This window comes from Acomys minous, assembly GCF_964271855.1.
Source record: "Acomys minous genome assembly, chromosome: 16".
Taxonomy (NCBI): domain Eukaryota; kingdom Metazoa; phylum Chordata; class Mammalia; order Rodentia; family Muridae; genus Acomys; species Acomys minous.
Window position 1 is genome coordinate 3279081 of NC_140498.1, and position 23121 is coordinate 3302201.

At 51.6% G+C, this 23121-nt stretch overlaps 1 protein-coding gene across 3 annotated transcripts; it reads right to left on the reverse strand.

The window, feature by feature from the left end:
- Positions 1–987: 987 nt before the first annotated feature.
- CTC1 (CST telomere replication complex component 1) lies at positions 988–22469 on the reverse strand. Of its 3 annotated transcripts, none has more exons than XM_084761533.1 (23): positions 22321–22469; positions 17346–17509; positions 16521–16758; positions 16214–16425; positions 14926–15082; positions 13077–13343; positions 12853–12981; positions 11670–11902; positions 10622–10799; positions 10322–10522; positions 8715–8841; positions 7904–8018; positions 7470–7785; positions 7291–7380; positions 6872–7065; positions 4159–4247; positions 3886–4060; positions 3254–3331; positions 2467–2611; positions 2309–2373; positions 1754–1919; positions 1537–1663; positions 988–1395 (listed from the first exon to the last, which is right to left on the reverse strand). In XM_084761533.1, exons 1-23 carry the CDS (start codon positions 22351–22353, stop codon positions 1295–1297), a joined length of 3600 nt encoding a protein of 1199 aa, XP_084617659.1. In that variant the 5' UTR covers positions 22354–22469; the 3' UTR covers positions 988–1294. The 3 variants fall into 3 exon arrangements, with proteins under 3 accessions (XP_084617659.1, XP_084617658.1, XP_084617660.1); XM_084761532.1 differs by having other exon boundaries at positions 6872–7068; XM_084761534.1 differs by lacking the exon at positions 12853–12981 and having other exon boundaries at positions 6872–7068.
- Between the last annotated feature and the right edge of the window lie 652 nt (positions 22470–23121).

The window sequence follows — 23121 nt, forward strand, 5'->3', positions numbered from 1 at the left end:
CTTCCGCTATCTCTGTTTTAGTCCTGAAAGCGGAAGGCAGGAAGGTAGCACGAGGGCAGAGCCGGGCAGGATCGGATTGGGTTTTTGGCTTGGCGCTGCGAATCCTTGAAACCTCCTTTCCGATCCTCCCCAAGTCTCTGGTATCCAGTAAAATCAGGTAGGAAAGGAAGACGCAGCAGCGGCGTTCCAGACTCGGGAGGGTATTTCTTCCTAACTGAAGACCGCTGGCAATTTAGGTTTTAAGAAACTACAAAAGATACGCTCTGCAATGAGAAGTCCCAGGAGGTTCAAAGAAACTGCAAACAATACGTTCCGTAACTAGCAGTCCTAGGAACTAAACCTTTAAGGTAAAAATATTATACCACAAAAGCTTCCAGCTTGTGGCCCGTACGGGGATCGAACCCGCGACCTTGGCGTTATTAGCACCACGCTCTAACCAACTGAGCTAACCGGCCAGCTACACACTTTTGGCTGAAAAAAGACACCCTCAAGTCTGTTCTGTACTGAGCTCAGGAACTTCAAAAGTAAAGAGAAAAGTCAGAGTGAAGGAAGCAGGGTGAAACAATCTGGAGGAGCTATGTCCTCCCCTCCCCAGCGTGGCAGCAGCTCAAGAGGACGTTGCTGCTCTGTCCGACAAGGCTCTACCTTAGGTGTGGCCCCGGGGGACTCAAAGAACAGGTAGGTGTCCCAGCCTCCTGGCCCTTGTTTTGTTTTTCCCTACCGCTTGGCCCCTCACCTCGTCCTGTATTTCCAAACACGTGTAGGCCCTCCTGCCTGACATGAACTCCACTCCGGCCCACCGTGCTGAGGGGTCCCCACTCCCTGACTGATTCTCCTGGAGAGGGAGGGCTGGGTTTTGTTTCTATCACCTCTCTGCTGCACCAGCCTCTCTCCACACCACTCCCCACCTTCCAAATAGTTTAAGTCTAGATGAATGACAGGCCAGCCAGTAGGGAGTGTGTCTAGTACGGCACTCAGAGGTGAGCATAGGTCAGAAAGTCCTCAGAGAGGTTTATTGTAGCCCACAGGGCCTATCACAGCGCGGTCAGAAGAGGCTTTGTGTTCTGCTTCCCAGGCTCTCCGCGGGGCCACCTGAGTGGCGAGGCTCTAACCCCACGGCTGGGGTTTGCAGCTCTCACAGGGTGTGCCAAGGTGGGCTGGCACTAGAGTACTAGACGTCACAGGAGGGCAGTAGTTGGTGGCTCCAGTGTCTGCAGTCCTGGAAGCACTGTGAGGCCACCTTAAGCAGTGTGGGTCAAGAGGAAGCAGCAGAAACTTCTGGAGGGCTGGGGAGCTAGGGCTCCTGCAGAGACAGGCAGACCAGTCGGAGCCTTGGGTTCACTTTGGTCAGCAGAGGGAGCTCTCCACACTGGAACTGCTGCAGCCGGGGTGGTTCTGAGGCAGCAAGAGCAAACGTGCCGTGCGGGGGCTTTAGCTCCTGTCTACCCCTTTCCTCCCCAGTCTAGAAACCCCGTCTCCAGCCCCGCCCATCCTCCTTGCTAGGACCTGCCGCCCGTGAGCCCGTGAGCACCGCACCTGGTGGGGTAATATCCGAGGGTCTCCTTTCAAGAGCAAAAGAAAGCTTAACCGGCCGGAGGACGAAGGGGCTGGAACAAAGTGTCCGGAGCAGCCCGGCCAGGGGCTGGTGGCTCGTGCTTGGAGACTAGAAAGGGAAAAAGAAGTAATCGGAACCCAAGTTCCCAACCATCAGCCAAACTCCAAGCACTTGGGCACCAGTCTGAGCCCCACTCACCTCTGTCTGGACTCCTGGCCCTGTAAACTGCACGGCCACTCTCCCTGGCCCTCGTGCACACTCTAGGACTGATGACCACTGACTGGGTCTCAGCCCTAGTGCTGTTGCCACGTGATGGTTCCTACAGGTCACCATGGCTTCCGCAGTGCCATCTTCTACCAGGAGCCTAGGGGAAGGGAAGCCAAACGAAACAGACAACCGCAGACTCAGCTGACCTCTTGACACATGCTTCTATCTCTAGCTCACGTTTACCTCCATTAAAAAAAAAAAAGGCATGGGGGGCGGGGGGAGGTTTGGAGAATTCGGCAGCATCTTGCTATGCAGCCCTGCTGGCCTGATACTCACTGTGTAGTTCAGGCTACCCTCAGACTCTGCAATTCTCCTGACTCAACACTACCCTCTCTACCCAGGGCTTGGATTACAGATGTGCACCACCATACTCCACTTGGTCAAAAAAATATTAAGCAATTTTCATGAAACGAAAATCATGCTACTGCAGAACTGTAGACTCCAGAAGCTGTGTGCTAGGAAGTAACCAGTGCAACAAGCACCTACCTGATGCTGGCCTGGCTTACCGCCCTCTGAGCAGGGCAGCTGGGGTCCTGACGACTGCACTTCCCCTGGGATAAACAAAGCACAGTTGGGAAAGTCTTTCTGACACCGTGATAGCACTCTGGCACTTCACACCCAGCTCGCCTGTCCTGTCCCAGTACCTGGGGACAGATGCTGGTGCAGTGGGCACACACCCACAGGATCTGAAGGCTCAGGACAAAAACAATATGGCAAGAGGTAGTGGCCTGGAATGGACCCCGGCCACCTTGAAGAAGCTCAGCCAGGTAGATGTGGGGCAGGGGAGCGCTGAGGAGAGAGAGGAATCAGTCAAGCAGTAGCCAAGAAGCTGGGTATAGTAACACACCTACAGCCCCACCACAGGGATTTAGGTTACCCAGGCACGGAAGTGCACACCTTTAATCCAGCACTCAGGAGGCAGAGGCAGGTGGATGTCTCTGAGTTCAAGGCCAGCCTGATCTACATACCGAGTTCCAAGGCCAGCCAAGGCTACATAATGAAAGTCTGTCTCAAAAAATAAAAATAAAGGCTATTTGGGCGACATAGTGAAACCATCTCAGAAAACCTAAGTCAAAGCAGAGGAGCCCTAAGAGTCTAACTATCGTAACACGCACAGGGGTGAGGACACACTCTGGTTCCTGATCCCCAAGAGCCGTCAATTATCTCTCAGGCTCAAATACCAAGACATTAGTCAAGACTGACACACCTGCATTGCAGATCAGAAGGCCTTTAAGAGCTCAGCCTTTTTTTTTTTTTTTTTTTTTTTTTGGTAACTGGATAGATATTAGACATTTTTTTTCTATCTAGAGAATATGAAATCCTTCTGACTAAAATAAAGAATAAAAACACTCCCCTGTGTTCCCGAGCCAGACATGAGCAAAGCTTCAGTGTGAGGTAGGGACACTGAGATATCTTAGCCTCCACACTGACCTGGCTTTGGTCTCTCGGGGGAAGCTCAGGACCTGCACAGAAGTGGACGGCCGGAAACAGCAGTAAACGACCTGGGATCTGCAGGTAAAAGAACACTGAGGGTGAGGAGAGCAGGGAGGGAGAGCCAAGAGGTGGTAAGGCTGAGGGAGGGTGGCTACCTGAGGGACTGCCCCCAGCAAGCAGGATGAGAGGCTTATACTATACAGCTGTCTCTGTGTCTTTATTATTAAACCCCAGTGGAACCCCAAAAGCCTCAGCAATCAGTCAGGCTGGGGAAGGAGGTGAGACCGCGATCACGCCTCACAGGCTTGGCGAACTCTCTTACCCACAGGGTCACATCCTCAGCTCTGCAGAAGATAGACTGCAGACAACCAAAGCCACAGCAAAGCTGAGCATAGCAACCCCAGCATTTGGGAGACGGAGGCTGTGGAGGAGGATGGCTGTGAGTTTGAGGCTAGCCTGACCTACACAGGAAGTTGCAGAACAGCGAGGACTACGTAGTGAGACCCTATCCTAAAATAAACCAAAACAGTAAAGCAAAGCAAAGGTGTCTTGGGGCACAGTTGGGCGGGGTGAGTGCTCAGCAGGGCACCATAATGGAAGAAGGCATGGCCGTTGACAGAGGCCTGCACCTGGAAATCTTTTTCTCGAGCTGGCTAAAGTGGACTCGGGCTCCTGGAAGGAGTCCTATTTGGGGAGGCAAGTGTGGCTCTTCGATGTATACGTCCAGGTGAGGGGGGTACTCCCAGCCGTCCATTTCTAGGGCTACCGTGAGCTTCACACCGCTTTTAATAGCCCCAGCATTTCCTACAGAGGGAGGGAAGGGTGGCCAGTCATCAGCCAGGACTACAGGGTCTCACCCCTCCAATTCACACCTTTTCCTCACAGGAAAGGACACTCATTACCAAGCTTTGTCCGGCGAAGGGCCAGAGGTGGTTCACACAGTACCCGTGACAAAATCTCAGCAGAGAAAGACACCAAGGAACTGGGGGAGCTAAGAGAGAGAAAAATATGTGAGGAACATATAAGCGAGAGATGAGCTCCCAGGACAGAAAAGGAGCCATCTTATCTGCTAAACACTACATACAAGGCCCTAGAAAACACTAGCTGGTGGTGGCAGCTCGCGACTTTAATCCAGGCATTTGGGAGCAGGTGCATCTCTGTGAGTTCAAGGCCAGCCTGATTTATTTACACAGAGAGTCCAGGACAGCCAGGGCTACACAAAGGAAACCCTGTCTAAAAACAAACAAACAAACAAAAAAACAAGAAACCCACCAGGCGTGGTAGCACATGCCTTTAATCCCAGCACTCAGGAAGCAGGTGGATTGCTGTGAGTTCGAGGCCAGCCTGGTCTACAAACCCTGTATCAAAAAACCAAAGGGGGGGAAAAAAAACCCAAAAATAAATAAATAAATAAATAAATAAAATAATAAAAAAAATAAAAGTAAAAGGACATTTGAGAAAAATGGGCTTGAGGTAGAGAGTCAAAGCCTACCTAACTTTAGAATAACAAGGAACCGCCCCCCACCCCCCACCCGCATTGGAGACTGAGGTCTTCCTAGAGGCCCAGAAACCCCCCACATTTGTACTTAGTCTCAGCACGTCCATCACTTACAGTCTTTTGTTGTTGTTTTGTTTTTCAAGACAAGGTCTCTCTGTGTATCCTTGGCTGTCCTGGACTCATTTTGTAGTCCAGGCTGGCCTCGAACTCACAGCGATCTGCCTGCCTCTGCTTCCCAAGTGCTGGGATTAAAGGCGTGCGCCACCACTTACAGCCTTAAGTCTTAATCTCCTGAAGATGGAGATTTTAGGAAATATTCATTTTGACTATCATTCTTTTTTTTAAGATTTATTTATTTATTATTATATATACAGTGCTCTGCCTACATGTATGCCGCCCGCCAGAAATGATCATTAGATCTCATTATAGATGGTTGTGAGCCACCATGTGGTTGCTGGGAATTGAACTCAGGACCTCTGGAAGAGCAGTCAGTGCTCTTACCCTCTGAGCCATCTCTCCAGCCCCATTCTTCTTTTTTTTATCCGTTGAGAAGAGGTCTTGCTCTGTAGCCCAGGCAGGCTTCCAACCTTCAGCAATTCTCCTGCCTCAGGTCCCCAGGCAAAATGAGGACAAGCATGTAGCTGTTTCCTCCTGCCTTCCTGCCCGTCCCCTCTTCTTCGCCTTCCCTTCTCCTCCTCCCTCCCTCCCTCTACCCCCTCTCTCTGAGACAGGGTCTCTCTGTGTAGCCCCGGCTGTCCTAGAACTCGCTCTGTAGACCAGGCTGGCCTTGAACTCGGATCTGCCTGGCTCTGGCTCCCGGTGCTGGGGTCACAGGATTACAGGCGTGCGCCACCTTGAAAACCAGCTCCAGCCCACATTCCCTTCTAACAATACAGATCAGTCTCATAAACATTACAGACGGTCCCTCTGTTTGTTTTTTAAGACAAGATCTATATTAAACTAACGGTCTCCCCTCCAGACAGTGTGCTGCCATCACAGGCATGCACCACCTCCCCCCTCATAGAGTCTGCGTTCCTTCCACGGCTATGTATGTGGGTGCGTCCCCGGCATCTGCCCGTGCACCAACCCGCAGGAGCCACAAGGGGGTGCTGCATCCCCTGGAACTGGAGTTACAGTGAGCTGGAAATGGAACCCACATCTTCTAAAAGAATAGGCAGCTCTTTACCCAAGGAGCCATCTCTCCAGGTCTCTATATTCACTATTTCCCCACCCTTTTCAGTGACAGCGACTTACCGTTTGGCCCTGGATGTCCCAAGCTCCTTATGTGGAGCAGGCTGGCCTCAAACTCAGAGATCTGCCTGCCCCTGCCTCCCAAGTGCTGGGATTAAACATGTGCACCATCAGGCCTGGCTTACATTTACTTTTAGTAATAAAAACGAGTCTCATAAAAATTACACACAAGGGCTGGAGAGCTGGCTCAGAGGTTAAGAGCACTGACTGTTCTTTCAGAGGTCCTGAGTTCAATTCCCAGGCCACCTCAAAGTGGCTCACAACCATTTACAATGAGATCTGATGCCCTCTTCTGGCATGCAGGTGTACACGTAGGCAAAGCACTATATAGGTAATAAAAAGAAATAAACCTTACAACACACACACACACACACACACACACACACACACACACACACACACACACACTCCAGTAGAACCTTCTTCACACAGGAACAGCATTTTCACTTGTCCTTGCCTGAAATGCCACGCTCCTGCACTCACGCTAGGGGCCCTTGCCTACATTTCTGCATCTTCCTAGTATTTTCTTTTTTTCTTTTTTCTTTTTTCCTAGTATTTTCTTATGTTTGTTTCCTTTTACTGCCAAAGCTTTTCCTTCACTGTGAGAACATTTGCTCAACTGGGTGAAAGGGTGCACAGGGTTTAGGGGGTAGAGACAGGAATCAAAGGTCATCTTCAGCCACTTAACAACTTCAAGACCAGTCAGAGGACAAGATCCTGTCTCAAAACCAAACAAAATACGGGGTGGATGGGGAGGGAGGAGAGAACGGACATCACTCCTCTGCAGGGTAAATCACGCTGAAGAACTGTGTGGAGCACAGAACAGAGGGCAGCCTGAAGGACCAGAGGCCATGGAGGACAGTCACCTGTCACTGAGAAGGTGGGTCAGCGAGGACTCAGGCAGTGCTTTGGAGACCTCTGGGACACTAGGTATGTCCTGAGAGCTGACAAGTTCCAGGGCCCATTCCTTTTGAACAGTGAGGCACGACACGTTGTCAGCCAATTCCAGAGGACGGTGAGAGGTGCTGGGTGAGCGCTCTGCCTCGAACAGCAGTGGTGTCTGCTGGGAAACAGGAAGACAATTGCCTCTGGGGGCACCTAGGAAGCTCCCTAAGTCTAACAGTGATGACTTCCTCCTGGAGCCTAGTGTAGGGCAAGATCCCAACAGACAGATGACTCAGCCCTAAATTCAGCCTCTTCCGGGAGACATAGAGGACCCAACACTGGCACGCCTGCCCGACTCCAACCTAACCAGATCTCTGATCCGTGGGAGGGGCGCACTCACCGCGGGGCCAGGAGCCACGAGCCGGTAGACTTGGTGTGGGTACAAGAAGGGAAACCATCGAACTGAAGAGCCGAGGAAGAGGAGGAAGGCCTGCGAGGAAGGACACCCCAGCACTGAAGCTCACCGTGGCATCCAGGGTGTGGCAGGCCAGGCTCTCGGGGCCTGGAGTGTCAGTTTACCTCCTGGTCCTTGTTCTCAACTCCCAGAGTCTCAGGTGGGCCCCATCCAGAACCTTCTTTCCTCTGTTTGCCACCAAGCCAAGCTCCTGATGCACGGAAACTCAGGGTGGGCTCTGGAGGCTGTGAAGTGCCTCTCGGAAGGACACAACAATTACGCTTCATGAGGGCCTCCTTGTGGGACAGCAGGAAGAGCCGGCTCTGTGCCACAAGGGGTCCCTCTGGGTCGGAGGTGTCTGTCTGAGGTGGTTCTGCATCAGAGGTGGGTCTGGGCATGGGCAGGACCAGGGCATCAGCCAGGTAGAACTGGACATAGACTCTGTGGGAGAGGCGGGTCTTCTGAGGAGGAAGTTCGTGATTTGGAGCCTGAATCCCCACACACAGGGTCTGCCTTCCCCGCAGACCCAGGGGAACACGCATCACTCCAGGGAACTCACCTGGCTCGCTTCTTCTGGATGAAACTCGCCACGCCCAACTCCTCCCAGGAAGGGAAGGTGCTCCTGACCTCTCTCTCTATCACCATCTGGAATTTCTCTACCCGCACCAGGCAGCCTAGATGAAGAGATTTTACTGTTTGAGTAAAAACTGAGGGGAAGGAGAGACACGGAGCACCTGGCAGCTGTGTCCAGCCCAGGCCAGGGCCACTGCCCTCTTCTCAAGTGAAGGTCCACACCTGTGCAACCACTCCAAGCACAAACCATCCCATATGCACACACAACCCAGCCCCCGCCTTATAGGCTAAAAAGCCTTTGGTGTTCTTCCCCAAAGCTGTAACTTACTCTTTTCTGAATCTAACAAACTTTCCTCTCTGGGGTTTCCCTCTTTGCTTGGTTTTTGAGACCAGGTCTGTCTATTACATAGCTCTAGCTGTCCTGGAACTTGCTATGTAGGGCACGCTGACTTTGAACTCCTAGAGATCCACCTGCCTCTGCTGGGATTAAAGCATGTGCCACCTGCCAGGCTCCTCTTTATGAATTCAACAAGTCAAATAAGACCAGTGTTCCTCCAAATTATGAACGTATGAAACAGGAAGGTAAATGTTTAAGAGCTGCGTAGTGTAGGACAGATGGATGCTGGGAGTTGTAGCTCTGGCCCCTCTTCTCTCCGTCAATACCAGCCTCTCAAACTTTTCCACACTGCTGTCAGCATCAGTAACAAACCCCAACAGATGATGCTCCGTCCCGGCTCCCTACACTCTGAGGACTCCGCCTCCTACTGCCATCACCTTGCTATCTCTCAGTTTCCCACCTATGAGCTTCGGATCAGTGACGGGCTGTGAATGCTCAGTCAAGGGCATACAGGGCAATGAGGCTGTGACGTCCCGGAGCTGCAGACAGCCTGTACGAGATGAAGCCACCAGCACCCCAAGTAAAATCTGCAGGAAAATAAAGGCCAAGCTGTTAAATATCTGTTTAAAAAACAGCAAGGAAGCTGGGCGTGGTGGAGCACGCCTTTAATCACAGCGCTTGGGAGGCGGAGGCAGGTGGATCTGCGAGTCTGAAACCAGCCTGGTTTAGAGTGAACTCTAGGACAGCCACAGTTACACAGAGAAACTCTGTCTCGAAAAACCAAACCAAAACAAAACAAATGCCTGGGTGTAAGGCCAGCACGTGGAAGGCAGAAGCAGGACTGTTCCACGTTTGAGGCTGCCTATAATGAGTTCCAGGCCAGCCAGGGTTCACAGTGAGATCCTGTCTCAAAATAAAAATAAAATACAACTCCACTGAGTATCTAACATGTGTCATGTGCTGTTCTGGGGGTTCTTTGGTTTTTGGTTTTTCAAGACTGGGTTTCTCTGTGTAGCCTTGGACACACTTTGTAGACCAGGCTGGCCTCGAACTCACAGTGATCCTCCTGCCTCTGTCTCCTGAGTGCTGGGATTAAAAGCGTGCGCCACCACGCTTGGCATTGTCATAGGCTGTTTTAAACATTAGCAGTAAGAAAGACAAGTATTTATACATGTAGAGAAAGAACTAAATTGTTCAACTGAGCGTGGTGGTATAGGCCCAGCAATCAGGAGGCTGAGGTAGGAAGGCCTCTGAGAGTTCAAGGCTAGCCTGGGCTATATAGCAAGACTGCCTCAGGGAAAAAAAAGAAGGGAATAACAAAAACAAAGCAAAGCAAAACCCACCAGATTTCTATACTCCTAGCTGTAGTTCTAGGGTTTATTTTATTGGGGGTGTTGCTTCATTGATATGGAGGTCAGAGGACAACCTGAGGGGGGCGGCTCTCTTCTCTCACCGTGTAGACATGTAGACTCTGGGGATGAAAGTCAGGCCACCAATCCTGACATCAGGAACCTCTACGTGGCCATCTTAGCCTCTCACTGACTCTGTTTTGGTTTTTGGTTTATCAAGACAGGGTTTCTCTGTGTAGTCCTGACTGTCCTGGACTTGCTTTGTGGACCAGGCTGGCCTCGATCGAACTCACAGTGATCCACCTGCCTCCGCCTCCTGATCTCTTTTTGTTTTTAAGGCAGGGTCTCACTGTGTAACCTGTGTAGCCTGAGACAGGCGGCCACCACACCCAGTGCGGTCTCTGCTGTTGCTGTCGTCTCACTATGTAGTCCAGGCTAACTCAAAGATACCCACTCATCTCTCCCCTCCTAAGTACTAGGATGAAAGGCTGCACCACCACACCTGACCCAAGCTACGACTCGGTCCACTCTTCCTCGAAGCTATAAAAAGGACAGATTGGTGAGGGATAAGAACAGACACAGCAGTCTTAATTAGAAAGCCGGCAGAGCCAAGTGGCAAACACCAAACAACAGCAAAACACCAACAAGTGATCTGACCACAGTAGTGGCAAAGAGGATAGCAAAAAGAAGTCCCCCGAGCCTTCTAGAATCCCCTCACCTGGGCTGGCTGGAACACACAGGATGGCACACAGAGCCAGGACCAGGCTAGATGGCGATTCAGTTGGCAGCTGGTCAGGTGAGCAGCTTCTGGGAGAGGCAGAAGGGCCTTTGGGTCAAAGGAAGCCCAAGCCCTGTGCTGCCCTTCCTCCTCCAGGGCACGCAGAGTAGGGAAGGAGCAGGGTGTCTGCAGCGGAGCGTACTGTGACGAGGAAGTGATGGTCACGGGCTGCCCAGCCCAGGTGTCCTCAGACATTAGCTCTGTTGCTAAGCCCCCCACTCCCACACCGTGTGCTCATACTTTCTGATGGGGACAGTTGTGTGGCTCTTCTAGGACCTCCCTGTACGCATTCCGAATGCGGCCACCATGCTGAATGACAACATGCCAGGAGGGCGGCAGGAGCTGCAGTGCCAAGCTGGGGTTCCCAGGAGAGGAGTGCCTCAGGAACTGGTGATGTCTCAACACATGGGGACACAGCCTTGGCCAGGGAAAGCAGCACCGTCATTACCCGAAGGTCTGTCCCTTCCAGGATCCTGCTTCCCCCTCAAACAAAGTATCATCCTCACAGCCCCCTCCCACCCTAGACCCCCAGTCTCCACCCTAGACCCCCAGTCTCGACCCTAGACCCCCAGTCTCCACCCTAGACCCCCAGTCTCCACCCTAGACCCCCAGTCTCCACCCTAGACCCCCAGTCTCCACCCTAGACCCCCAGTCTCCACCCTAGACCCCCAGTCTCCACCCTAGACCCCCAGTCTCCACCCTAGACCCCCAGTCTCCACCCTAGACCCCCAGTCTCCACCCTACACCCCCAGTCTCCACCCTAGACCCCCAGTCTCCACCCTAGACCCCCAGTCTCCACCCTAGACCCCCAGTCTCGACCCTAGACCCCCAGTCTCCACCCTAGACCCCCAGTCTCCACCCTAGACCCCCAGTCTCCACCCCAGACCCCCAGTCTCCACCCCAGACCCCCAGTCTCCACCCTAGACCCCCAGTCTCCACCCCAGACCCCCAGTCTCCACCCCAGACCCCCAGTCTCCACCCCAGACCCCCAGTCTCCACCCTAGACCCCCAGTCTCCACCCTAGACCCCCAGTCTCCACCCTAGACCCCCAGTCTCCACCCCAGACCCCCAGTCTCCACCCTAGACCCCCAGTCTCCACCCTAGACCCCCAGTCTCCACCCCAGACCCCCAGTCTCCACCCTAGACCCCCAGTCTCCACCCTAGACCCCCAGTCTCCACCCTAGATCCCCAGTCTCCACCCTAGACCCCCAGTCTCCACCCCAGACCCCCAGTCTCCACCCCAGACCCCCAGTCTCCACCCCAGACCCCCAGTCTCCACCCTTCTCACTTGCAGGCCAGCTCCTCCAGGGCCTTGGTAGCCCATAAATATGAGGGGAGTCCTAAGTGACATTCCCACACGAGCTGCTCATACAAGGAGGTGCCATTAACTTTGTAGGACGGCAAAGTCTCAGGCTTAAGACAAGAAAAGCTTTGAAGCAGAATGCTGCCCCGGAGACAGACTGCTAGCACAGGCCTGGCCGCTCCTCCGCCCTCTGGCTGGAGGAGGTGAACATCTCGGAGCTGCAGGAGAACAGAGAAGCAGAGGTAAGCGGCGTGCAGTGCATACCCGGCATCCCAGCCCTGGGGAGGCAGGGGCAGGAGAGTTAGAAGACAAAAGGCCATCTTTGGCTACGTGGAGACTTGAGGCCAGCCTGAGCTACTGAGACCTAAAAAAGAAAAAGCAAACAGCTATAATTATAGCAATCCAGAGGCAGAGGCAGGTGTTTCTCTGTGGGGGTCAGGCCAGCTTGTTTTACATAGCAAGTTTCAAACCAGCCAGGCCTACATAGTGAGACCCTGTCTCAAAGCAAAGAAAGGAAAAAAAAAAAAAAAGAAAGAAAGGAAGAAAGCACTACCTAAGGGCTGGAGAGATGGCTCAGCAGTTAGAGAAAGTACTATTCCTGCAAAGGACCCATGTTCAGTTCTCCTACCCACTGGGGTGGTTCACAACTACCCACACTTCCACTCCAGGGATCTGATGTCTCCCCTGCCTGGCCTCTGCAGGAACACCCCAACACACACAAACACACACACACACACACACACACACACACACACACACACACACACACACACACAATTAAAGAGGAAAAGTTAAAAAAAAAAAACAAATGTGCTGTAGCTGGGCGAGGTGGCGCATGCCTTTAATCCCAGCACTTGGGAGGTAGAAGCAGGTGGATCTCTGTGAGTTCGAGGCCAGCCTGTTCTACAGAGTGAGTCCAGGACAGCTAAGGCTACACAGAGAGACCCTGTCTTGAGAAAAAAACAAAACCAAACCTAAAACAAGAGCAGAGGTGAGACCCCGACTTAAGGCCACGCAGAGGTGACTGCTGTCTCCACAGCTTGGATCCAGGAGAACCCACGAGCCCCAATGGCGCACCTCACTTCCGAGGAAAACTCATTCTCTGTGAGCTCACCCAGCACCTCCCAGGAACTGAGGGTCTCTCGTCTCCAGGCCTCACGGGACATACCTCGAGACAGACCCCTGGTCGAATCACCCGCCAGAGGCCATGGGTCTGCTGGTGCGCAAGGCAGAGGACCAGCTGCCCATCTAGAACATAGAGGCCCGCAGCTTCATTCAACACGTCCGTCACTGTCCCCTGCAGGGCGGAAGTCGGGTTGGCCACTGTTTCCTCCTGCTTTGGAGGCTCACATTTCCTGAGCCATAACTCTAAGATCAGTTCCTTTCACTCACTGAATAGTGTAAGACTTTGGACTCCCGAACACGACCCTCTTGGCACCTGCTGTTGTTGGCGGGCTGCGGCGGTGGTTTAAGGTCAGCTTCTGAGAATGATATGTCCAACTCTTGCACGGTATCTGGTTTCAGTGGCATCAGAGTCGAAAATGGAATGGTTACCCAAATATTGGAGTGGTGACCCCGGATCTTGGTTATCCGCAATGCTGTCAGCACATAGGACCTGCCAGGCCGGAGGACTCGGTACCACACCATCTGGGCAGGAACCTGGCTTCGGCAGAGAGAGGTGACATTAACATGAGACCCTGGGCCCTGACCACAGTGCTGCTCTCCTGCCAAAGGCCCTTCCAGCTTGACTCCAAAGTCTTTACTCCACTCTACTCTTTATCTTCTGTTGTGTGACTGGGTTTTTTGTAACTGTTTTGCTTTGTTTTCAGATAAGGCCTCACACAGTCCAGGCTCATCATGTAGCCAAAACTAGCGGTGGACTCTTATTTTTTTTTTTGTTTGTTTGTTTTTCTTTTCTTTTTCTTTCTTTCTCCCCCCACCCCTTGGTTTTTCGAGACAGGGTGTCTCTGAGTAGCCTTGGCTGTCTTGGACTCACTTTATAGACCAAGTTGGCCTTGAACTCACAGTGATCCTCCTGCCTCTGCATCCCAAGTGCTGGGGTTAAAGCCTAGCACCACCATGCCCAGCTGCCTCGTATTTCTTAACCTTTTCATAAAGATACAAACTATCCCTAAAATTTCCTTCAAAACTGATAAACATTCCATCAAGAAAATCACGTTCAGCCAGGTGTGGTGGTGCACACCTTTAACCCCAGCACTCAGGAGGCAGAGGCAGGTGGATCTCTGTGGGTTTGAGGCCAGCCTGGTCTACAAAGTGAGTCCAGGACAGCCAGGGCCATTACTCAGAGAAACCCTGTCTTGAAAAATATTAAAAAAAAAAGAAAGAAAGAAAGAAAGAAAGAAAGAAAGAAAATAATGTTTTCTTTTGTTTTTTTCAAGACAGGGTCTCTTTGTGTAGTCTTGGCTGCCCTGGACTCACTTTGCAGACCAGGCTGGCCTCAAACTCACAGCGATCCACCTACCTCTGCCTCTTGAATGCTGGGATTAAAGGTATGTGCCACCACCTGAGCACATTTTATTTTTTCTTTATTTTTCTTTTCCTTTGCTTTTGAGTGTTTTGAGACAGGGTTTCTCTGTGTAGCCCTGGCTGTCCTGGACTCACTTTGTAGACCAAGCTGGCCTTGAACTCAGAGATCTGCCTGCCTCTGCCTCCCAAGTGTAAGGGTTAAAAACATGAGCCACTACAACCATCATCTGTGTGTGTGTGTGTGTGTGTGTGTGTGTGTGTGTGTGTGCATGTGCGTGTGTGTGTCTGTGCATGTTTTTTGGGGTGTGTGTCTGTGTGTGCGTGTGTATGTGTGTGTGTGTGCATGTGCAGGTACACACGTGGGCAGATACTCCCACACCCACTCATGTGGACGTCAAGAGCAATCTCAGGCGTTACTTCTCAGGAGCTCTTCTACCTTTTGCGACAGGATCTCTCACTGGCCTGGAACTTCCACAAAAAGACTCAGCTAGCTGGGCAGCAGGGTCCAGCACTCTGCCCATCTCTACTTCACATTTTGGGGCCCCTGGGGTTACAGGCCATGCCACTGTGCCCAGCTACTTACCTGAGGGTCACACTCAGCTCCTCGGGCCTATAGGAAGCCCTTTACTAACTAACTATTTCCTCAGCTTTCCCCTGTCGTCCTTTCTTCAGACTCCTCCCTCCCTCCAGTTTCCACTTTTGTATTGTAATATCCCTTCCACTCCCGGACACCACACTCTGCCCTAGTCCTCACCTGTACGATGATGGACACCTGGCCGCCAGCCTGGTCTCCAGCCTGGGGTGATTCCCCAAGCGTCATGATGAAGTACCGCTTGTCCTGAGTTACCACCAGGGCACTCAGACGGACCAGGGTTCCAGCCACATTTGGCTCCTTTAGTTTTCGTTTCTTTCTAAAGAAATAATAAGACCTTTTCATTTCTTTCCTTTCCTCTATATAAGTCTTCCCTCCCTCTGTGAAGAACAACTCCATGGCAATGTAAAATGCCCATAATTCACAGCTATTGTCTGGAACTGCTCGAACCCTTCCCGCCCTCAGACAAGGCACAGTTCCTTAGCAGTCAGAGGTGGCTCCAAGGGGAAGGGAGCATTCAGCCAAGGACTGGATTTGATCCCACAGAAGCATGGAAGGAGAGAACCATGTCCCTCGGTTATTCTGACCTCCGTGCATCTGTGCGCTGAGATGGGAGGGTCATAGACACGCACACAAAGAACCCTCGTGGGGAGCGGGGAGTCAGCACCTGTCTGACTTCTAAGCACAATTTCTAGGCCTAGAACCAACTTTTAAAAGCCAGTGTGGGCTGGGGCGGTGGTGGCGCACGCCTTTAATCCCAGCACTCAGGGAGGCAGAGGCAGGCGGATCTCTGTGAGTTCAAGGCCAGCCTGGACTACAAAGTGAGTCTGGGACAGCCAAGGCCACACAGAGAAACCCTGTCTCGAAAATAATTTAAAAAATAAAAAAATTATCAAGCTGGGCATGGTGGCGCGTACTCTTAATCCCAGCACTTGGGAGGAAGAGACAGGTGAATGTTTGAGTTTGAAGGCAGCTTGGTCTACTAGACAAAAAAAAGCCATGTTTTAAAAAGATAAAAAAAAAAAAAAGCCAGGCATAGTGGTGTATACGCCTTTAATCCCAACACTCAGGAAGCAGAGGTAGGTGATCTCTGTGAGTTTGAGGCCAGCCTGGTCTACAGAGCAAGCTCCACATCCAAGCCTGCACAGAGAAACCTTGTCTCAAAAAAACAAACCAAAAAGAGGGGAGGTGGGGGGTAGGGGGGGGAGGCGGGGAAGGGTCTCCCCCACTAACCTGGACTGACTATGGGGCCTACAGAGCCCTCTTGCATCAGTGTCCTAATGTCCTATCGCTGGGTTACACAGGTGAGCCACGGTCAGCCACGGTCAGCTCAGAGCCTTCCTTCTCCCACTCTCGTCCATGTTACTATCAAAATGTCTTTTCTCAGTGGAAGTCCCACCCACCTCCTAATTTCACCGTGTTCCTTTCCTTCATGAGAGGAGAGAATTACCTGTATCTGAGCATGTGAGATGCCTTTTCTGGGTAGAGGACAGGGATTGGCAAGGGGGGGTCAGGAGTGACAGACAAAGGAAATACTGGCACAGGTGTACCCCACAGCTCCAAGTGCCCGTCCCCCACAGAAGTCCTCCTGGCAGGAGGGAGGTAACTCCAACTGGGGAACAGGAAGAGATGGTCCAACCAAGAAAGCTCTAGATCGATAAGCTGGAAAAGATCAAAGCCACAGGTTAGCCAGGACCTTAGCACCTGATCTCCCGGCCCTGCTCACAGCAGAGCCACTGGTCCCCACATCTGCTCACCTCGCAGCCCAAGGTTCCAGTGTTATCTCTCACGTACAGGCTTCCATTCCTGCACTCGTGGTCCAAATCTCCCCAAAGGTCTATTAGTGTCCCTAAAAGTAACAGCTGCTCCCGGGGCAGGCCCCTGGCCCCTGGCCCGGCTGCTGGGGACCAAGCCTGGTGAGCAGCACTGCTCCAGGACAAGTGGCTGCGGCATGGAAGGCGCTGGTGGCTCTTGAGACGTTGTACTGAGACAAAGCTGAAAAGTGAAGAAAGCAGCTCTGCAAATCAGTTACGTCTAAGAAAACTCTCAACGCTGACAGACCCCGCAGAGCCTAAGGTGGGGCTGAAGGAAAGCACGGACATTAAGGACGAGCTCTGGATCCAAGGTTGGGCAACACCCTTAAGAGAAACAGGAAGAAAGTCTACGATAAACAGCTCTACAACCAGAGACCAAGAGAGACTAAGCAGACTGCAGGAGCAGCCTGAGGAAGTATGTGTGAACACTAAAGATTCCACAAACGGGCTGAAGCAATGGCTCAGCACCTAGGAGTACCGTCTCAGCCTGATGTAGTGGCGCACGCCTTTAATCCCAGCACTCGGGAGGCAGAGGCAGGTGGAGTGCTGTGAGTTCGAGGCCAGCCTGTTCTACAAAAGTGAGCACAGGACAGCCAAGGCTACACAGAGAAACTGCCTCAAAAAACAAACCAAAACCAAACCAAAACACAACAAAAACAAACAGGAAAATTCTCAAGAAGAGGGTGTGTTTAGATCACCTTTCCCACACATTCTTACTTCCTCCCCAACCCTAAATTCAACCACCCGCCAAGCCCCACCTCACCCTACCTGTAGCTCAGGGGCAGTGTAAAATCCCGGTTCTCCCCCTGGGACAGCCATGTCTTCTTCACACAATCAATCACCGCCTGAGTCAACTCGTGACTAGGCTCCCTGCCGGCTGGGCAAAGGGTCTCGTGGATGAAGGTCTGGGCAGCCTCAAGCCAGGCTCGCTCCTAGGGAAAGTGAATCTAGTTACAGCACCTTCACAACTATGCTGACCACCAGAGGGTTTTTAGAGGATTAAAAAAAAACAACAAAAAGACACAATACATCAGTCAATCCAGACAGAACCAGAAGAAGCTTTAAAAGTTAGCCCAAGACTGAAGGCCGAACTCCGTGGCCAAGAGTGTTTGCCATGGTGAGTCCAGCCATGGCTAAGCAGGTGGCCACTTAGCTTTTATCCTGCCCCCTTAACAAACCTGTACTGACCCTTAACCTGCTCACTGACATACAGACTCCTGGGGGCCGGAGAGAAGGCTCAGCTGCCAAGTTCAATTCCCACAACTGTCTGTAACTCCAGGCCCAGGTGGCCTGGTGCCCTCTTCTGGCCCCTCTGGACACTGCAGGCATATGGTATAAAGACATGCAGGCAAAATAACCATACTTCTATTTTTTTTTTTTTTTTTAAGAAGAAAAAAAAAAGACACAGGTTGCTTTTTCAGCTTCTCTCTGGCCATCCCAGGTCACCTGCCACTCTGACCGTGGGGCGTCCACAGTGCCTTGTACACATGTCTACAGCACGGCACTGGCCCGTGGTTGGACTTATCTCATCTGACATCAAGTCTGGTTCTAAGTCAGCATGCTGAAAACTAAAAATGAGGAAAAATTTATCCACAACTTTAGTCCCAGCACTCAGAGAGGCAGAGGCAACAGATCTCTGAGCTCTAGGACAGCCTGGTCTACTGAGCAAGTCCCAGGCCAGCCAGGGCTACACTGAGAAACCCTGTCTCAGAAAACCAAAAATAAGTATAGAATCCTTTAAAAATTGTTCATAAAAAGGACACAACATGTGATTCAACACTGAGGAGACTGAATCAGGAGCATCTTCAGTGTGACACCGGGAGACACAGCAAGATTCTGTCTCAAAAGGGAAAAAAACCAACACATACACAGTACACACAGTACCAGGCTAGTGAGATGGCAGTGGTAACAGACACTTGTTCTTACACAGGACTCAGGCCAGTTCCCAGCACCACATACATGGTAGCTCACAAGCATCTAAAGTTCCAGGATAGTCTATGCTTTTTAAAAAATACAGTACTCTGCCTGCGTGTACACCTGCACACCAGAAGACGGCACCAGATCTCATTACAGATGGCTGTGAGCCACTTTGTGGTTGCTGGGAATTGAACTCAGGACCTTTGGAAGAGCAGCCAGTGCTCTTAACCTCTGAGCCATCTCTCCAGCTCAGGTGGTGGTGGCGTACACCTTTAATCCCAGCACTATTAGAAGACAGTAGAGGCCACGGGCAAAGGCTAATTTACTTACTTTTTAAAACAGTATTCATATGGATAGACATTTTGCCTGCCTGCATTCACAGTACCCACCCCAGCTCCTAGAAGTGGAGTTAAGGACAGGTGTAAGCCACATGGGTGCTGGGAACTAAAGCTGGGTCCTTGGAAAACAGCCAATACCCTTAGCCACGGAGCCATCTCTCCAGCCAACCCGCTGCGCCTTCTGAGACACAGGTCTTGCTACTTCACTCTGGTTGGCCTATAACCCACTATATAGACCAAACTTGCCTTGAACTCATACATCCCCCTAATTCTGCCTCCTAAATGCTGGTACTACAGGCACAGACACACCCATGACCATTCTTTTTACCAAGTGCAAGCACTTGAGCGCCCCTAAACTAAACATACCAGGATATAATCCCACTAACTTGGATCTGCTGCTCTCTTTTCAGCTCACTATAACCATCACAGCTCCATCTCTGGTCAATACCCCATCAGCAGCACATCTTTTTGTTTTGTTTTGTTTTTTTGTCTTTTGAGACAGGGTTTCTCTGTGTAGGCGTGGCCGTCCTGGACTCACCTTATAGACCAGGCTAGCTTCGAATTCACAGAACCCGGCGTGGTGGTGCACACCTCTAATTCCAGCACTGGGGAGGCAGAGGCAGGTGGATCGCTGTGAGCTCCAGCCAGCCTGGTCTACAAAGAGAGTCCAGGACAGCCAAGGCCACACAGAGAAACCCTGTCTTGAAAAACAAACAAAAAAGAACAAAATTAATAATAATAATAATAATAATAATAATAATAATAATAATAATCAGGCCAGTGAGATGGCTTAGCAGGTAAAGACACTTGCCGGGCAACCCTGATTACCTGAGTTCAATCTCTGGAACCCACATAAAGGTGAAAACAGAAAATGACTCTACAAAATTGTCCTCTGAACTCTACATGTTAGCTGTAGCACATATGCCCACACACACACATACACACACACACACACACACACACACACACACACACACACACACGCTGGGGGATGTGGTTCAGTGGTAGAGCACTTAAGCAGCATGCATGAGGTTCTGAATTCAATCTCCTGTGGCTGGGTTGGGGTGGTGTACCTCCAACAAGATGGGGAGGGGGAGGTCCTCTCTAATCCCAGCACTAGAGCCTGAACAAGGCTATCAAAATCAAGGCCAGCCTGGGCTGCATGGTAGGTTTGAGGACAGTCTGTTACACAGGGAAGACCTTGGTTTCCGCTGTTGTTTGTTCAAGGCAGAAAGACCAAGCAAGGACACTTACTGAACCAATGAAGCGGTGGTCTGTTTTGAATAACGAGTGCCATGATTCACTGTGTATAAAGTAAGCTTAACACATACACTCCACCCTCACACCCTTGGACTGCCTACCTTTTTTGTTGTTGGTTTCTAAACAGGGCCTTGCTATGTAGCCCTGCTGCCCTGTATACTAGGCCTACCTCTGCCTCTCAACTGCTGGGACTAAAGGCTTGTACCGCCACACCTGGCTGACTTGCTTACCATGAACAGCCTTTGACAGAAGACTGTTGCTCTGAGACATTTATTCTGGATGAGCTTTTTTTTGGGGGGGGGGGCAGGTGTTGTTTTGGTTTGGTTTTTCTGAGACAGGGTTTCTCTGTGTAGCCTTGGCTGTCCTGGACTCACTCTGTAGACCAGGCTGGTCTCGAACTCGCAGAGATCCACCTGCCTATGCCTCCCTGAGCGCTGGGATTACAGGTGTGTACTGGGAAGTTTTGGTTACTTTAAAAACTCAGTTATGTTATGTAAACATGTTTTGGTCTTAATCCCAAGTGTGGGACATGGGACAGCTGACAGCTGCCTAGTTCGGGGCATGGTCTATGACAGCTGGAATTAGTGGAATTTTGAGGACTCTGCGAGAGTACAATACCAGAGGGGAGGGGGGAGAGAGAGAGAGAGACAGACAGACAGACAGACAGACAGAGAGAAGTGTGAGGGTTTAGAGGAGACGGCCGGCGAAGAGAAGAGGCTGCTTGTGCATCCTTCGATGTTTGCTCTTGCCGACTGCTAAATATCCCAACGACCCTAACCAGCCAGAATTAAGTCTAAAGAGGTCTACATTTCCTTTCCCTTCAAATCTTCTTTCTCTCCTACCTAGGGTCGGGGGATTGGAAAGGGGGTAGAGGCTTAAAGACCCCCCCCCAAAAAAAACAAAATATGTTTTAAAAACCCGCGCCTACCAAGGCGGGTGCCACCAAGCCTGCCTTCTAGATGATTTCTCTGTCCTGAGTGCTGATCCTGGGACTCACTCTACCTGGCCAAGGAGCGTATATACGCCCCTTTTACAGCCACAGTGCTAAAGCAATGTTCACTGACAGCGCGGAGCAGAGAACTAGCTGTCCTGGCTCGAGTCCCTGACTACTTAACTAATCGCCACAGCATCCAACCCATTAGAGGCTAAGGCCTTGCTCCTTGTTTTGGTTTGTTTGTTCTCTGAGACAGGGTTTCTCTACATAGGCCTGGCTGTCACGTAACTGTCACAGAACTCACTACGCAGACTGGCCTCGAACTCACGGAGGCCACACGCCACCATGCCTGGCCCTCTTTTCTTTCTCTTCTTTACACCTCTGGTGTCCCCAACACTGCTGTCACGGATGAAGCCACCATTGCCTCTGCATTCCAACCGTGGTCTCTCAGCTCAACTCCTTCAGTAAAGTAAAACCCGTAATCTCCTCCAACCATTCCTCTGTCCAAACAGGACCAGTAAGTGTGAGGCATAGTAACGCTGTGACTGCACGGTGGCGCTTGGGTGGCCGAAGCTCAGCCAGGCTCGTAGCCTAGTGAATTACACCAGCAAGCAGCCGGGCTTACGCGATGTTACCATAACCCTGTCTTTAAACCCACCACCAATCACCACCAAGAAGTCGTTGCCAGGGAGACAAGCCAGTTACCTATCCCTTCTGACGCCTCCACCCCCGCCCAGTGGAATTTTAGTTTCAGAAGACATCTGCTCTAACTCCTCTTGCCTTAACATTAACAGGGGCTCTGCCGCCTAGCTGACTCCTGCACGCACCCCAGGGCTGGGACGGTTCTCCTTTCCCACCCAGCTCCGTCAGGGGGCTCCTGTAGCCACACAATCCCACAGCCTAGTAAGTAGCCCGTCTCCCACAGAGCAGGCGGAGCCGGGCCCAGGGGGCGCACGCCTGGGATCCCAGCACTCGGGAGGCAGAGGCAGGCGGATCGCTGTGAGTTCGAGGCCAGCCTGGTCTACAAAGCGAGTCCAGGACAGCCAGGGCTACACAGAGAGACCCTGTCTCAAAAAAATAAAACAAAACAAGACAAAACAAAACAAAACAAAAAGGGTAGGCGGAGACGTGTTCCAGGCTCAGTCCGCAGCGGAACAAACAGCGTGAAAAGCCCCTGCTCCCCGGTCCGCGACCACAGACAGTGGGTGGAAGGAGTACAGGAAGAAAGAAGATCTGGAATAAGAAGGAAAAACAAGACAGAAAATCCCACGAGAATCCCACAAACAGCACTCACGGAGGCAGACGCTTGCGACCCGCAAGCAGCCATGACGAGCCAAACCCCTGCCCTGAAGAACGCGGGAACGCTCAGCGCGGGGGCTCACGGGAGGGAGCCTGTGACGTCACCAAGCAGCCGGGGCTCCTCCCCTCATCCACCTGCCCCTCCGGCCCCTTTAACCGGCTGTTTCCCTTCTGTACCGACCGGCGTGTCAGGCGTCTAGCGTTTCGCGTAGGGTGGGGCGGGAAAGCGCTGCAGCGCACAGACGCTTGCTTCGTAACACCCAAGCACTTTGCAGGCTTCCTAACCTTTGCCGAGCAGGGATGTGCATCTTAAAAGTAGCCACAGGCTGGACGGCGTGGCGAATGCCTTTAATCCTAGCACTCCGGGGGCAGGAGGGGTTGGGGCGCTGTGAGTTCCAGCCCAGCCTGCTCTACATAGTGAGTTCCAGGCCAGTCAGAACTACGAAGAGAGGGGGAGAAAGGAAAAAAAAAAAAAAGGCAGCCACGGGATACCATTCACATATGTGTTGTGGACTTAACCCACTGATGTTTTTTAGCTCTTTCCCTTTCTAACTTGTCAGCTCCAACTCAAGAGTCTTATTCTATTTATTTATTCATTTATTTATTTTTATTATAATGCCTAGAACTGTACTTGTTGCTAAGGAACTTGGTGAAAATGTGTGGGCTCAATTAATGAAGATTTTTGCTTTTCCTAATTCATCAGCCAAGCAATTAACAGCTCAGCACTGGCAGAATAGATAGGATTCATCTACTTGCCAGGCACTGTTTTGGCTCTGGGTGTATGCACTGAAAAAAA